Source organism: Pristis pectinata, chromosome 44 (assembly GCF_009764475.1).
Source record: "Pristis pectinata isolate sPriPec2 chromosome 44, sPriPec2.1.pri, whole genome shotgun sequence".
In the NCBI taxonomy this organism is placed as follows: Eukaryota; Metazoa; Chordata; class Chondrichthyes; order Rhinopristiformes; family Pristidae; genus Pristis; species Pristis pectinata.
This window is the reverse complement of record NC_067447.1, coordinates 961,497-976,044: the sequence shown is the minus strand read 5'-3', so window position 1 is coordinate 976,044 and position 14,548 is coordinate 961,497. Positions and strand designations below refer to the sequence as shown.

The 14,548-nt window shown below is 48.5% G+C and overlaps 1 protein-coding gene across 1 annotated transcript in view; it reads right to left on the bottom strand.

Annotated features, from left to right (window-relative positions):
- Positions 1-14,548, bottom strand: part of LOC127566674 (NACHT, LRR and PYD domains-containing protein 3-like) — a 38,791-nt gene that overhangs the window by 3,056 nt on the left and 21,187 nt on the right. Inside the window, exons 4-8 of the mRNA XM_052009196.1 lie at positions 14,035-14,206; positions 13,872-13,937; positions 9,083-10,805; positions 5,735-5,821; positions 267-458 (exon numbers count right to left, since the gene is read on the bottom strand). Of these exons, the coding sequence (XP_051865156.1) occupies positions 267-458; positions 5,735-5,821; positions 9,083-10,805; positions 13,872-13,937; positions 14,035-14,206 (2,240 nt within the window). The remainder of the gene's footprint in view (positions 1-266; positions 459-5,734; positions 5,822-9,082; positions 10,806-13,871; positions 13,938-14,034; positions 14,207-14,548) is intronic.

Sequence of the window (14,548 nt, the reverse complement as noted above, 5' to 3'; positions counted from 1 at the left end):
GAATGGAGGGATATTGATCATGAGCAGGCAGAATTGATTTAGTTTTATTTGGCTTCATGCTCGGCACAGACATCGTGGGCCGAAGGGCCTGTTCCTGTTCTGTCCTGTTCTAAGTTCTATTAACAAAGCACCATTCCCTTATGTCAGGCGAGGATGCGCACCTCTCGGGCTTTAAATGCAAGGTTTTTACCAATCATATCGTGCGTCTAAATGTGAGGTTAACTTTCTTCCTGGGTAACACACGATGCTTTTGTTCTGTTTCTGACCTGATTTCTCCCAGCTGACGACTATCCTTGATGAGACGTTGCAGCGCCGGGATGCATTGGTCGGTCAGGTCATTGCTGAGTTTACTGGAACTGTTACTGTTTCCCAGGTCCAGTGACAGCAGCGATCCGTTCTTACTGATCACCTCCGCCAGATGGTTCACGGAATCGTGCGTGAGATTGTTACATCTTAACCTGCGGCCAAACCAAAGCAGGAGAGTTGAACATTGGCGGTTACCGAGCAAAGAAACAAAAACTGCAAGGAAGCGGGTCGGGCGGCATCTGTGGAGGGGAATGGACAGCCGATGTTTCTGGGCGAGTCCCTGCATCTGGACTTGAAAGGGTAAAGGGGAGAGATACAGGATGAAGGGGCAGGACTGGCAAGCGACTGGTGAATCCGGGTAAGGAGGGGTGCTAAGCAGAGGGAGGAGGGGTTGGGGATGTAGCGACAAGAGGCTGATAGGTGGAGGCGACAAAAGACTGCTGGTGGTGGTATCTGATGGGAGAGGAAGTTGGACCGTGGAACCAAATAAGCGGGGTGGGGAAGGAAAGGTGGGAACAGTGGGAGGGAGGAGACCCAGTGGGAGGACTGTGTGGGTGATGGGCAGATGGGGTTGGTGAAGAAGATGGAACGATGGGGGCTTTGGAAGTGTAGGAAGAACTGGGTAGATCGGGAGGAGAGACAAGGGAGAGAGGACTTGAAGGTTGCCCGAAATTTGAGCATTGAATGTTCATGTGGTCCAGAGGGGAGCTGGCCAATATAAAGAGGTGAGCGGCAGGGGTGGGCCGACCGTTTCTCTTAGTGGGCGAGTCCAGGACTAGAGGGCACCATTTTAGAATTAGAGGGTACCGGTATAAAACAGAAATGAGGAGAAATTTTTTTTAGCCAGAGGGTGGTGAGATTGTGGAATTCTTTGCCACGTACAACAGTGCAGGCCCGATCATTGGGGGTGTTTAAGGAGGAGATTGATAGGTATCTAATTCGTCAAGGTACCAAGGGATATGGGGATAAGGCCGGAAATTGGAGCTAGATAGGAATAGTTTTAGTTTAGCTCATGGAGAAGACTCGATGCGCCGAATGGCCTACTTCTGCTCCATTTTCACGTGATCTTGTGATCGTGTGAGAGCTGGTGAACGAGAGCTGGATCCAGGTGTGTAGGGGTGGTTGGGAAGATGGAGACAGGTGTACGGCCGGGGGTGGGGGGTTGCGGTGTGTGGAGACAGTGGAGAAGACAGGGGGAGAGCTGACAGGGCGAAGAAACAACGGTAGACGTTGGAGGCACGGTAGTGTAGCGGTTAGCATAACGCTTTACAGCGCCAGCGACTCCGGGTTCAATTCCGGCCGCTGTCTGTAAGGAGTGTGTACATTCTCCCCGTGTCTGCGTGGGTTTCTTCCGGTATCCTCCCAAATTCTAAAGACACACGGGTTAGGAAGTTGTGGGCATGCTATGTTGGTGCCAGAAGCATGGCGACACTTGCGGGCTGCCCCCAGAACACTCTACGCAAAGATGCATTTCACTGTGTGTTTCCATGTACATGTGACTAATAAAGAAATCATCATCTGTTTACCTTTAGCAGGTAACACCAGTGCACCAGCACCTCGATATCTATTTATTTTCGTCAGCAATAAACAGCTGTTGAATTACGCTGGGCGTCACAGTTAGCGCAGCTGGTTGGGTCGCCGCCTCACCGTTCGAGAGGTCCCGCTTTCGAAACTGACCTGGGGTGCTACGGGTGTGGATCTTGCACGGAAGCTAAAAGAATTTGGCATGTCCCCTTTGACCCTCACCAATTTTGATTGATGCACCACTGAAAACATCCTATCCGCATGCATCGCGGCTTGGTATGGTAACTGCTCTGACCGGGAACGCAAGAAACTTTAGGGAGTGGTGGACACAGCCCAGCACATCACGGAAAGCATCCGCCCCTCCGTGGACTCTGTCTACACTTCTCGATGCTTCGGTAAAGCAGCCAACATAACCAAAGACCCCACAACGGACATTTCTCCCCTCTCCCATTGGGCAGAAGATACAAAAACCTGAAAGTACGCAGCAATAGGCTCAAGGACAGCTTATACGGTTCCCTGATACGATGAAATGGACTCTTGACCTCACAATCTACCTCGTTATGACCTTGCACCTTGTTGTCTGATTTCACTGCACTTCCTCTGGCACGGTGACACTTTACTCTGCATTGTGTTGTTGGTTCACCCTCAATGCACTATGCAATGAATTGAACTGTACGAACGGTATGCAAGAGAGGTTTTTCACTGTACCTCGGTACATGTTAGAATACAAGCCAATTTACTAAATTTACTCACTAATCACCGGAGATCCCACTGAGTGTTGTGGAGTCACAGAGTCACAGGGCACACAAACGGGCCCTTCAGCCCATCACGTCAGACCACACTTGGAGTATTGTGTTCAGTTCTGGCCGCCTCATTTTAGCAAAGACGTGGAAGCTTTAGAGAGGGTGCGGGGAGATTTACCAGGATACTGCCTGGATTCGAGAGCACGTCTTATGAGAGCAGGTTGAGCGAGCTAAGGCTTTTCTCTTTGGAGAGAAGGAGGGTGAGAGGTGACCTGATAGAGGTGTACAAGAGGCATAGATGGAGTGGACAGTCAGAGACTTTTCCCAGGGAGACAATAACTAACACGAGGGGACGTAATTTTAAGGTGATTGGAGGAAGGTATAAGGGGGATGTCAAGGGTAAGATTTTTACACAGAGAGTGGTGGGTGGTTGGAACGTACTGCCTTCAAGGGTAGTGGGGGCAAGTACGTTAGGGACATTTAAGAGACTCTGATGTAGACACATAAATGATAGGAAAATAGTGGGTTACGTGGGAGGGAAGGGTGAGATAGATCTTGGAGCAGGATAAAATGTTGGCACAACATTGCGGGACGAAGGGCCTGCACTATGCTGTAGTGTCCTATGTTCCATGTATGTACGTCACTGCCGACCTTTTTGCCCATTTACACTCCTCCAATGTGCCCACTTTAGGACCGTTTCGTTCTCCGCCTTGTATTTTCGATTATCTGTCTAAATATCTGTTAAACGTCTGTTGAACTGTATGATGCTGGAGGAACTCAGCAGGCCAGGCAGCGTCCGTGGAGAGAAGCGGGCGGCCTGGTTTTGCTCTCTCAGTTCTGCAAAGATTCGTTTCAGTCCCGCGTCCAACAGTTTGTTTTCTTTAATCCTGAACGCGGACGAAGTAAGCAAATTAAACGCAGCGCATGTTAAAGCCCTGGTGCAGCTAACTGATTTCCAGGTGGAAATTTCCGACTGCCTTGGCCTGAGCTGTATGTCCAGGGTTAATATTTCTCTACGCCAAACAGCTCTTCTTGGCACGGAGGATAGACTAATTCACTGCAAATCCGGCGTCCTCGCAGTATAACTGTCGTATCCTCAGCTCCAAATGGAGCTGTTTTGCATTGTCGACCAGGACGACTTTCGGGTCTCCTGTAACAGGTTCATGTTGATTGACCGCCTGTTTTTTCTCCACGGATGCTGCCCGACCTGCTGAGTTCCTCCAGCATCATCGTGTTTTTCTTCTAGATTCCAGCTTCTGCAGTCCTTTTGTTTCTCAGTTGAACTGCATCTGGTTCACCTCCTCCAGATATCATCCACTCTCTGTGTGAAACGCGTACGCCTCAGATCCCTCTTAATTCTCCTTCCTCCTACCTTTAACTATTTTGTGTTTGACACTCACATTAGGGGGGAAAAACATTTTGACTACGTACCTTATCTATGATTTATAATCTAATCTACTTATATACGATCCCCTTTAAGATAAGATATCTTTATTAGTCACATGTACATCAAAACACAGAGTGAAATGCATCTTTTGCATAGAGTGATCTGGGGGCAGCCCGCAAGTGTCGCCAGGCTTCCGGCGCCAACATAGCATGCCCACAACTTCCTAACCCGTAAGTCTTTGGACTATGGGAGGAAACTGGAGCACCCGGAGGAAACCCACGCAGACACGGGGAGAACGTACAATCTCCTTACAGCCAGTGGCCAGGATTGAACCCGGAGTCGCCGACGCTGTAATAGCATTACCCTAACCGCTGCACTACCGTACCTGGCCTTTCCCCGCTCACGTTAAACCTGCGCTTTCTAGTTTTACACTCCCCTACCCTGGGGAAAAGACTGTGACGGTCCAGCTTATCTGTGACCCACGTGATTTTATAAGGCTTTATCATGTCACCCCTCAGCATCCCGCAATCCAGTGGAGAAAGCACCAGCCTCCTGAGCCTCCACTTCTAACTCAAGCCCTCCAGTCCAGGTAACATCCCCGTGATTCCTTTCTGGACTCTCGCCATTCAATCGACGCAAGAAGCCACAGAGTCGTGGGCTCAGCCCAATACATCAGGGGCACATCCCTCCCCACTGTCGGCAGTATTTCCGGTAGGCGCTGCCCCAAGGAGACAACATCCACCGCTAAGGATTCCCCCCTACCATCCGGGCCATGCCAATTTCTCGCAGCTCCCATCAGGCAGGAGGTACAGAAGCCTGACGTCCCCACACCAGCAGGTTCAGGAACAGCTGCTTCCCTTCAACCATTCGGTTCTTGAACCAACCGGCTAAACCACATCCACAACAGTTCAGCAACACTGTGACCAGTTTGATCACTTTGCACTGAAATGTGCAATTTTATTTTTGTTCTAATTGTGTACTTTCTTGTAACAATTGTGTCCAATTTATGTTTTTCTGGTGGATATTGCTTGTATGATGCCATGTGCCTGTGATGCCGCTGCAAGTAAGTTTGTCATTGAGACTGTGCAGACATGCACTTGTGCACATGACAATAAACTCGACCTTGACTTTGACATACCAGCACTGATTTCTTCGTCACTTCACCCCTTCTAGCCCAATAACCCCTTTCCTATAGCTGGGCGACAGAAGCTGTAGTGTAGAGGTTAGCGTAACATTATTACAGCGCCAGCGACCCGGGCGCTGTCTGTAAGGAGTTTGTACGTCCTCCCCGTGTGGCATTCCAAAGATGTGCAGGTTAGGAGCTGTGGACATGCTATGTTAGAGCCAGTAGCGTGGCCACACTGGCCGGCTGCACCCCAGCACATTCTCAGTAACGCAAACAGACGCGTTCCACTGTGTGTTTCGATGTACATGTGACTAATAAATAAACATCTTATCTTAGAACTTTCACTAAGTTTCTACCTTGTTGTGACCTCGCACCTTATTGCACTGCACTTTCTCTGCAGCTGTGACACTTTATTCTATACTGTTACTGTTTTATTTTACCTGTACTACCTCAATGCACTCTGTACTAACTCAATGTAACTTCACTGTATAATGAATTGACCTGTACGATCGGTATGCAAGACAAGCTTTTCACTGTACCTCGGTACAAGTGACAATAATAAACCAATACCAATACCAAGTGGTAACTATTCAGCGTTCCTTAGTCATTTAAACCACTTCTGTTGTCGTTGTAATTACTTCTACTTACTCCAGCGTTTCTATTTTGCAGTCGGGCTCTCTCAGCTCCGCGCAGATTCGTTTCACCCCCTCGTCCTCGAGTTTATTTTCATTAATCCTGAGTGCAGACAAAGAGAATAAATTAAATGCAGTATATGTTAAAAGAACGGTGCAGGTAAATGCTTTCCAGGTAGAAATTCGCAACTGGGTTAGCATGAGCTATCTGTCCAAGGTTAATATTGCTCTACGCCAAACAACCCATTTGGGGCAGAGGATATACCAAAGCCGGCATCCTCGCGGTATAATTGTTGTCTCCTCAGCCCCAAATGGAACTGTTTTGCATTGTCGTCTCGGACGGCTTTCAGGTCTCCTAGAACAGTTTCAAGTTGGTATAACATAACATGATGACATAACGTATAACATGAACCTGCTGGAACATGAGGTTCATGTTGTTGGCAATTTCTTATTTAATAAATGCTTGTTAGTCAACATAAAATATTTATCATTTGGATAAACCGCCAGACGTTCATATAAGGCAGAGGACGGAATTGCAAGCAGGGCACATCAAGATCACTGTTTCCCGCCACTGAATGGGGAGAGAGCCAGCTGAAGGTTACTGGATTTGAATTTGCTCTGACATTCTTACATTTGCGTGGCGCAGAGTGGTGCAATGGTTAGCCTTTCTGCCTTGCATTGGGGAGGCCTCAGCTGGAGTGTCGTGCACAGTTTTGGTTGTCCTGTCAGAGGACAGACGTCTTCAGCCGGTAAAAAGTGCAGGGAAGATTTACGAAGATGTTGCTGGGACATCAGGTCCCGAGTTAAAGGGAGAGGCTGGGCAGGCTAGAATTTTATTCATTGCAGGGGTGACCCTATGGGGTGTGTAAAATCACGAGGGTCATAGATAGAGTGAACGCACACGGTCTTTTATTCCCAGGGAAAGGGATGCAGGAACTGGAGGGCAGAGATTTAAGGTGAGAGGGAAAATATTTGAAAGATACCTGAACTGCAACTTCATCATGCAAGGGGTGGTCGGTACATTGAACGAGCTGCCAGAGGAGGTGGTTGAGACGACTGAAATAACAAACCTTACTTCAGACCTTTTCTGTACTTTTTAAAATAAATTTTAAGCCAAATCCTTTAACTGCATTATTCGGGATTGTTGGATAAAAAGATATAATTCTGGATACTTCTGACTTACACATATTTGCCTTCGTTTCTCTTTTAGCCAGGAGGGCTGTATTGCTTAAATTGAAGGAAATTAACCTAACCAAACCCCCCCCCCCCTCCCCACTCATGCTCAATGATTACGGGATGTTATGTCATATTTAAATTTCTATTTCTGGATCTATTATGAACTATCAAATATTATGGGGACCTTTTTTGAACTACTTTCAAAACCACTGATTTGGTGCTTGAAGTTCAGATATTGGCCAATACTACTATGTCTTCAGGATGTTACTAAACAGCTTCGGTTTTGGCAGTAGGGTTAGATTTTTTTTAGAATGTAATCACATTATCCCAACATCAATACTAATTAGTTATCGCTTTTTTTTATTAATATGAATCATCGTGATTTCTAGTGTGATTCAATAGAATTTATTTTGTAACATTTTGGGTTTTTCCCTTCGTTTCATGCACTTCGTACTTTTTATTTGGCATTACTAGAAATATTGAAAAAGAAAGAAATAACATCTTAACTACAGCTATAGGTACATAGATAGCAAAGGTTTGGAGGGATACGGGCCAAACGCGGGGAAATGGGATCGGCTTAGATGGGCATCTTTATCGGTGTGGACGAGTTGGTCCGAAGGTCATTTTTTTCGTGCTGCATTGCTCTATAAATTTAATAAATGCTGCATTTTTGGTAAGGCAAACCAGGACAGATCAAGTGTAGATCTCTGAACATTGTTGAGGAACAGAGACGCCTCGGGCTACAGGTGCCTCGTTCCCTGAAAGTGGCGACACAGGTAGACAGGGTGGTGAAGAGGCGTTTAGCACGCTGCCCTTCATCGGTCAAGGCACTGAGTGCAAGAGATGGGGACGTCATGTTATAGGTGCACTGGACGTTAGTGAGACCACACTTGGAGGATCGAGTGCATTTCTGGTCTCCTGAGTATAGGAAGGATGTCCTGAAGCTGGAAAAGGTGCAGAAAAGATTCAGGAGGATGTTACTGTGACTGGAGGGCTGAAGCTTTTAGCAGAGACTGGGTAGGTTGGGACTTTTTCCCTAGAGCGTAGGAGGCCGAGGAGTGACTTTGATTGAGGTTTATAAGATCATAGTGTGTTACTTTAATTTACCCCGATGTAGGATGGTGGTGTGACATTCAGTAGAGAGTTGAGAGGAATGCGAGGGAGGGAAGGTTACGAATAAATGAATGGGGACCAAAAAAAAACGAGCGGCCTGAAGAACTATGGAGGGAAATGGAGTGTTGCCATATTGGGTCAGGAGCCTTCATCTAGACTGGAAGAGTAGAGGGGAGATCGCCTGCAGGAAGTGGTTAGGGGGAGGGTTGAAGCAAAATATGGCAAGCGGCAGGTAGATCCAGGTGAGGGGGGTGGTATAGGCGGATGGAGATAGCGTCCGAGGACGGGAGGTGATAGGTGCAGGCGACGAAGGGCTTCAGGTGATTGAATCTATTAAGAGAGGGAGGTGGGGCATGGAACCAAATGAGGGAGAGATGGCGGGCAGATGGGAACGGTAGGGGGAGGGGACCCAGTGGGTGGAGTATGTGGACGGAGTGGAGGGGGAGGGAAGGAAATTCGGTGAAAGTGGGCTGGGGATTACATAGAAAGAGGTGTGTGTGTGTGTGTGTGTGTGTGTGTGTGTGTGTGTGTGTGTGTGTGTGTGAAAGTCATCCCTCCCCACCACCGCTAATATCTCCAGGAGGCCCTGCCTCAAGAAGGCAAATATCCACCATCAAAGATCCCCACCATCCGGGCCGTGCCATCTTCTCGCAGCTCCCAACGAGCAGGAGCACAGGAGCCTGAAGTCCCCACACCACCCGGTTCAGGAACGGCTACTTCCCTTCAACCGTTCGGTTGTTGAATCAACCGGCACAACCCTAATCACGAGAGTTTAGCAACACTAGACCACTTTGAACTGAAAAGGATTTTGCCCTTTTTTGTTCTAATTGTGTTCTTACTTGCAAAAATTGTGTTTAATTTATATTTTTCTTGTAAACGCTATGCGCCTGTGATGCTGCTGCAAGTAAGTTTTTCATTGCACCTGTGCGCACATGTACTGGTGCATATGACAACAAACTCGACTTTCACTTTGCCTTTTACTGATGGGATTGCTCTGGGAGCTGGCATACACTCGACGGACCGAATAGCTGCTTACTAAAGTGTAACCCGTACACCGCAGTTCTCGGAGAATCACCTGAGGATCTTGCATTTGCGTAAAACCCCCGCCAGTTTGCGGATTCCTTCACCTTGGACCGAGCACTGTGTCAGGTCGAATTCATCGAGAGAGGCGCACGGCTTGAGTACGGAGGCCAGTACGAGGCAATCCGCCGGACTGAGTTCCAGACCGGGAAAGCCGATCTTCTTCACGGGTCCCAACAGTTTACCAGTCAGGGGCAGGTTCTGGGATTCATACAGTAAGTGGAATGTCTCCATAAGTTCCGTTTTCTTATCTTGCCCGTCGCACTTGGCAACGTTCTGCTCGAACAGTTGCTCCAGCCAGTCAATCACCTGGTGGCACACCGGCGCACAGAAAGATCCCAGATTCTGCGTGAGATTTCGCGTCGATTTGGGAGACGAGAGGCCGGCCAGAAAGCGCAGGAAGATCTGAAACTGCCCGCAGATGTCCTTGGCTGCTTCCTTCAGGACCATCCGCATGTTGGGCTCCTCCGAACTCAGGACCAGCGAGAGGGCGGCGAGAAACTCCTGCAGGGTGAGGTGCGTGAACGTGTACAGGGCATTTTCGGCCGAGTGGCCGTCGTGGAACGTTTGCACGATGAAGCCGGAGGTGAATCGAGAAGGCTGCAAGCCGTGACGCTCGAAGTCCCTCTGGTGGAAGATCAAAGTATTTCTGCAGACACCATCGTAGGCCATCTTTCCCAATTTGACCAGAAGTTCCCGTCGGTTTTCAACGTCGCAGCCCTCTCGCGTCAACAGGCCGGACATGAAATTCGAGTAGAGCTCGGTGATTGTCTTGGGGATTTGCTTCCCTTTCACCGACTCGCCCCTCAAGATAGGGGCCATCGTGTAGCAGAAGATCCAGCAGTACACGGGGATGTAGCACATGGTGTACAGGACGCTGTTCTCTTCCATGCACTGGATCAAACCTTCAGCCCCCGCTCCTTCTCCGCAGAATCTGCGGCAGAACTCTTTCCTCTCTTTCTCAAGGAACCCTGCTATCTCCACCCAAAGACTCACGTTGGATTTATCCAGAGATTGCAGGGCGTTGGGCCGGCTGGTGATCAGCACCGAGCAACCCCGCAGCAGTTTCCCGCCGACAAGGCACCGGACGACATCGGCCACTTCGACCTGACACTCGGGGTCGAAGCACCGGTGCTCCGGGGCGACGTCCCTACGCTGGTCGTGGAAGTCAATCTTCTGGTGAAATTCATCCAAGCCATCAAATATGAACAGTATCTTGTCCGGCTCTTTCCAGACCGTCTCCAGGTCCTTGCCAAAATAACTGTAGGAATCCAGCACCAGCTGTTTCAAACTTTTCCTGCCGCTAATGCGGCGTAAGTTCCGAAACTTAAAGATGAAAATAAAGTTAAATTGCTGGTATATTTCCCCCGCGGCCCAATCCATGGCAATCTTCTGCACCAGGGTTGTTTTACCAATCCCCGCCACCCCTGTGACCACCGAGGTTCCGTGCAGGCTGGTTCGGCAGTAGCTACTTCTGAATAATTTGTCGATGGTAATTTTCTCCTGCAAGTCAGCCATGCGCTTCTTTTGCCACTTTTCATGTGTCCTGCCTCGAGCCCAGAGTTCGTGCTGCACGATGTTACTTTCCAGAGGGCGTTTCATGATGACCAACTCGGTGTATCGGTCTTCGAGGAGAAAGCTATTCGTCTTGCCCCCAAAGTTCACTTCGGTGTTGGCGCATTCTTGACGGACGGTTTCCTTGTGCCTCATTTGAATCTCTGCAAGTCAACGAAAGCTAGTAGTGTCTTTAGCAGATGGTATCGTAGAAGAAGGCTATCAAGAACTACGGAGGGATCTTGTTCAGCTACGGAAGTGGGCCGAGAAATGGCAAATGGAGTTTAATTCAGATAAATCCGAGGTGCTGCATTTTGGAAAGTCAAACCAGGGTAGGACTTTCACGGTGAACGGTAGGGCTCTTGGGAGTGTTGTAGGACAAAGGGACCTGGGAGTACTAGCACATGGTTCCCTGAAAGTGGCGCCACAGGTAGACAGGGTGGTGAAGAAGGCTTTCGGCACGCTGGCCTTTATCAGTCAGGGAACTGAGTACAAGAGTTGGGAGGTCATGTTGCAAGTTGTACGAAACGTTGGTGAGGCCGCATTTGGGGTATTGTGTACAGATTTGGTGTCTCCGCTGTAGGAAAGATGCCATGACGCTGGAGAGTGTGCAGTAAAAACTTACGAGTATGTTGCCGGGACGGAGAGGTTGAATAGGATCGGACTTGTTTCCTTGGAGCGTAGGAGACTGAGGGCTGATTTTACAGAGACGTATGACAACACGAGGAGCAAAGAGAGGGTGAGTGCCCACAGTTTTTTTCCCCAGAGTCGGGAAATCAAGAACTAGAGGGCATAGCTTTTCAGTTGAGAGGGGAAAGATTTAATAATAAACAGAGGGGCAACTTTTTCCATCTAGAGGGTGGTAGCATATGGAACGAGCTGCAAGAGGATGTGTTTGGAGCAGGTCCGATAACAACATATGAAAGACATTTCGACAGGTGCATGGGTAGGAAAGGTTTGGAGGGTTCTGGGCTAAACGCAGGAAAATGCGATTAGCTTAGATGGGCAATCTGGTCGGCATGGACGAGTTGTGTCGTAGGACCTGTTTCCTGTTCGATGACTGTATGACTCCAATGGGATACAAACTGATCATCATATGTCAACTAATATCTATTCACACACACACACACACACACACACACACACACACACACACACACACACACACACACACACACACACACACACAAGCTCACAGCCACGCAACACACATACAGAGACACACGTACTCACAGACACAGAGAAATAGACAGCCACCAACAGTCAGACACATTCTTGCACACATACACACCCACAGACACACAAACACTCACATACACACTCACAGACAGCCAGCCAAACACACACTCATAAACACAAGCTCACAACCACGCAACACGCATACAGGGACACACGTACTCACAGACACAGAGACACAGACAGACAGACGGCCACCAACACTCAGACACATACAAACACATACACCCAAACCCACAGACACACACACATTCAGAGACAGCAACACACATACACACACATTCACAGACATAACAAAAATACAGATAGCCACAAACATTACACACGCACTCACAGACACACACTCACAGACAGCTACACACATGCACAAGCACACACACTCAGAGATACACACACACACAGAAAGACAGATAGCGACACACACACACACAAACACACACACACACACACACACAGAAAGACAGATAGCGACACACACACACACACACACACACACACACACACACACACACACACACACACACACGCACACACACTCACAATCTTTCCGTTCTTCCCATTTTAACCCACTGTTTCTTGCTGCCTCCGACACGGATGTTGCATCTACCTGCCTCCATCGGCCCTCTACCTCTCGTCTGCTTCCACCTATCACACACCTGCCTCCGTCTCACAATCCAACCCACCTCCTTCCCCCAGCTGGTTCCACCTGCCCGTCACCCTACGACCCTCCTCGGTCCACCAATCACCTACAGTCCCTTGTTTCACCGCCGCCTCTCTCCACTCTGTACCGGCTACCTTCCCCCTCCACCCTCACTCCTGATGCCGGGTCTGGATCCGAATCGTCGACAGATGCTGCTCGACCCGTTGAGACCCTTCGGCAGATGTTTTTACTTTGCTCCGTATCCTAGCATCTGCAGTGTCTTGTTACTGTTATATTTACTCTTCCGGCATAGAGCTCTTGAGTCATAAAGTCATACAGTACAGAGGGATATCTCTATACATCAATATGTTTATCTTCACTATACTCAGTTTAACAATGCTTTTCTAGAATAGTTGGACAATCACTATTTGTTTAATATTGTCATGGAGCCACACAGTACATACCCTTCGGACCATCATGCCCATACGCACTATTAAATACCCATCCACACTAATCCCATATACCAGCACTTAATCAATAGCCTTTTCGGCCGTGGTGAATCAAGTGCTCTTCCAGATACCTCCCAACTACTGTGAGAGTTTCTTCTTTCGCCACGCCCATCGGCAGCTGGTTTCAGATTCCAACCGAAAATACCGTAAGATTTCAGAGCAGTATAAGGCTATTCGGCCCATCGAGACTGCTCCGCCATTAAATCCCGTCTCTTTTTTCCCCAACCCCATTCTCCCGCTTTCTCCCCGCAACCCTAAACACCCCACCCTAGTAATCAAGAACCTATCAATCTCTGCTTCAAATACACCCAATGACTTGGCCTCCACAGCCGTCTGTGGCAATGAATCCCACAGATTCACCGCCCTCTGGCTGAAGAAATTCCTCCTCATCTCAGTTTTAAAGAGACCTCCCTTTATCCTGAAGCCGTGCCCTCGGATTCTCGACTCTCCAGCTGATGGATCATCCTTTCCACGTCTTCTCTATACAGGCCTTTCAGTATTCGGTAACTTGCAATGAGATTTCCCCAATTCACATTCTTCTGAAATTCCCCTGGGTGATTAAAAACTCTTCCTTCATTCCTGGAGTCCTACCTTAAACCTGTGCCATCTAGTTTTAGACACCCTTCCATAGAGACAAGTTTCTTACTAACCAACCAACCCACCTGCACATCTCGTAATTTTGTACACCTCTATCAAGCACCCCAACCAAATTCTTCTCCGCTCCCAGGAAAAGCAAACCCCAGATTCTGCAGGCCCTCCTGATAATTGCAATCTTCCCATCCCGGGCACGTCTTTACGTTAGATACCGTACCCCGAAGGAAAACGGACGCTGAAAATGCACCCACCTTTCAAACATTGCGGAATATTTGCTGGACGTTGGCTCCAAACTACGTCTTGCAGCAACGTGGAATCTGAGGGGAAAGACGTGGTTCAGATTTACCAAAGTCGGGGTTAGCACACGCGTCATTGCATTTTTATTTAAAAATACGAAAACGTGGTGCAAAGTACCTTTCTCCTGTATTTCTTTCAGTATCCCTTTCAACTTTGGTTTATCATCCTGGATGTCCACAAGTATTTCCCAAAATGCTCTGCCCGCCTTAGAACCCTTGTCCATAACTCTATTGAAGAGGTACTTGGACGCTTCGGCCTCCCGCTCTTTTCTCATCATATCCCTGACCCGCTGGAAACACAATGCGGAGAGACTCAATATTCAAATCAAAGAGACCGACGTCGATCATACTTAAAACATTGTACTTGGAAAACGCAGAGGCATTCAACTCCAAAGCGGAACGGATTTATCTAACGAAGCATGTTACTAAGTTGCAGATGGTGCACAAAGATTCACTGGGATGTTACCGGGACTGGAGGGCTGCGGTTATAAGGAGAGGCTGGATTGGCTAGGACTTTTCTCCCCTGGATGGCAGGGATGACCTTCTACAGCCATAGAGCAATACAGCACGGATATAAGCCCTTCGGCCCATCCAGACCGTGCCGACCACGGTGCCCACCCAGTTAGTACCAA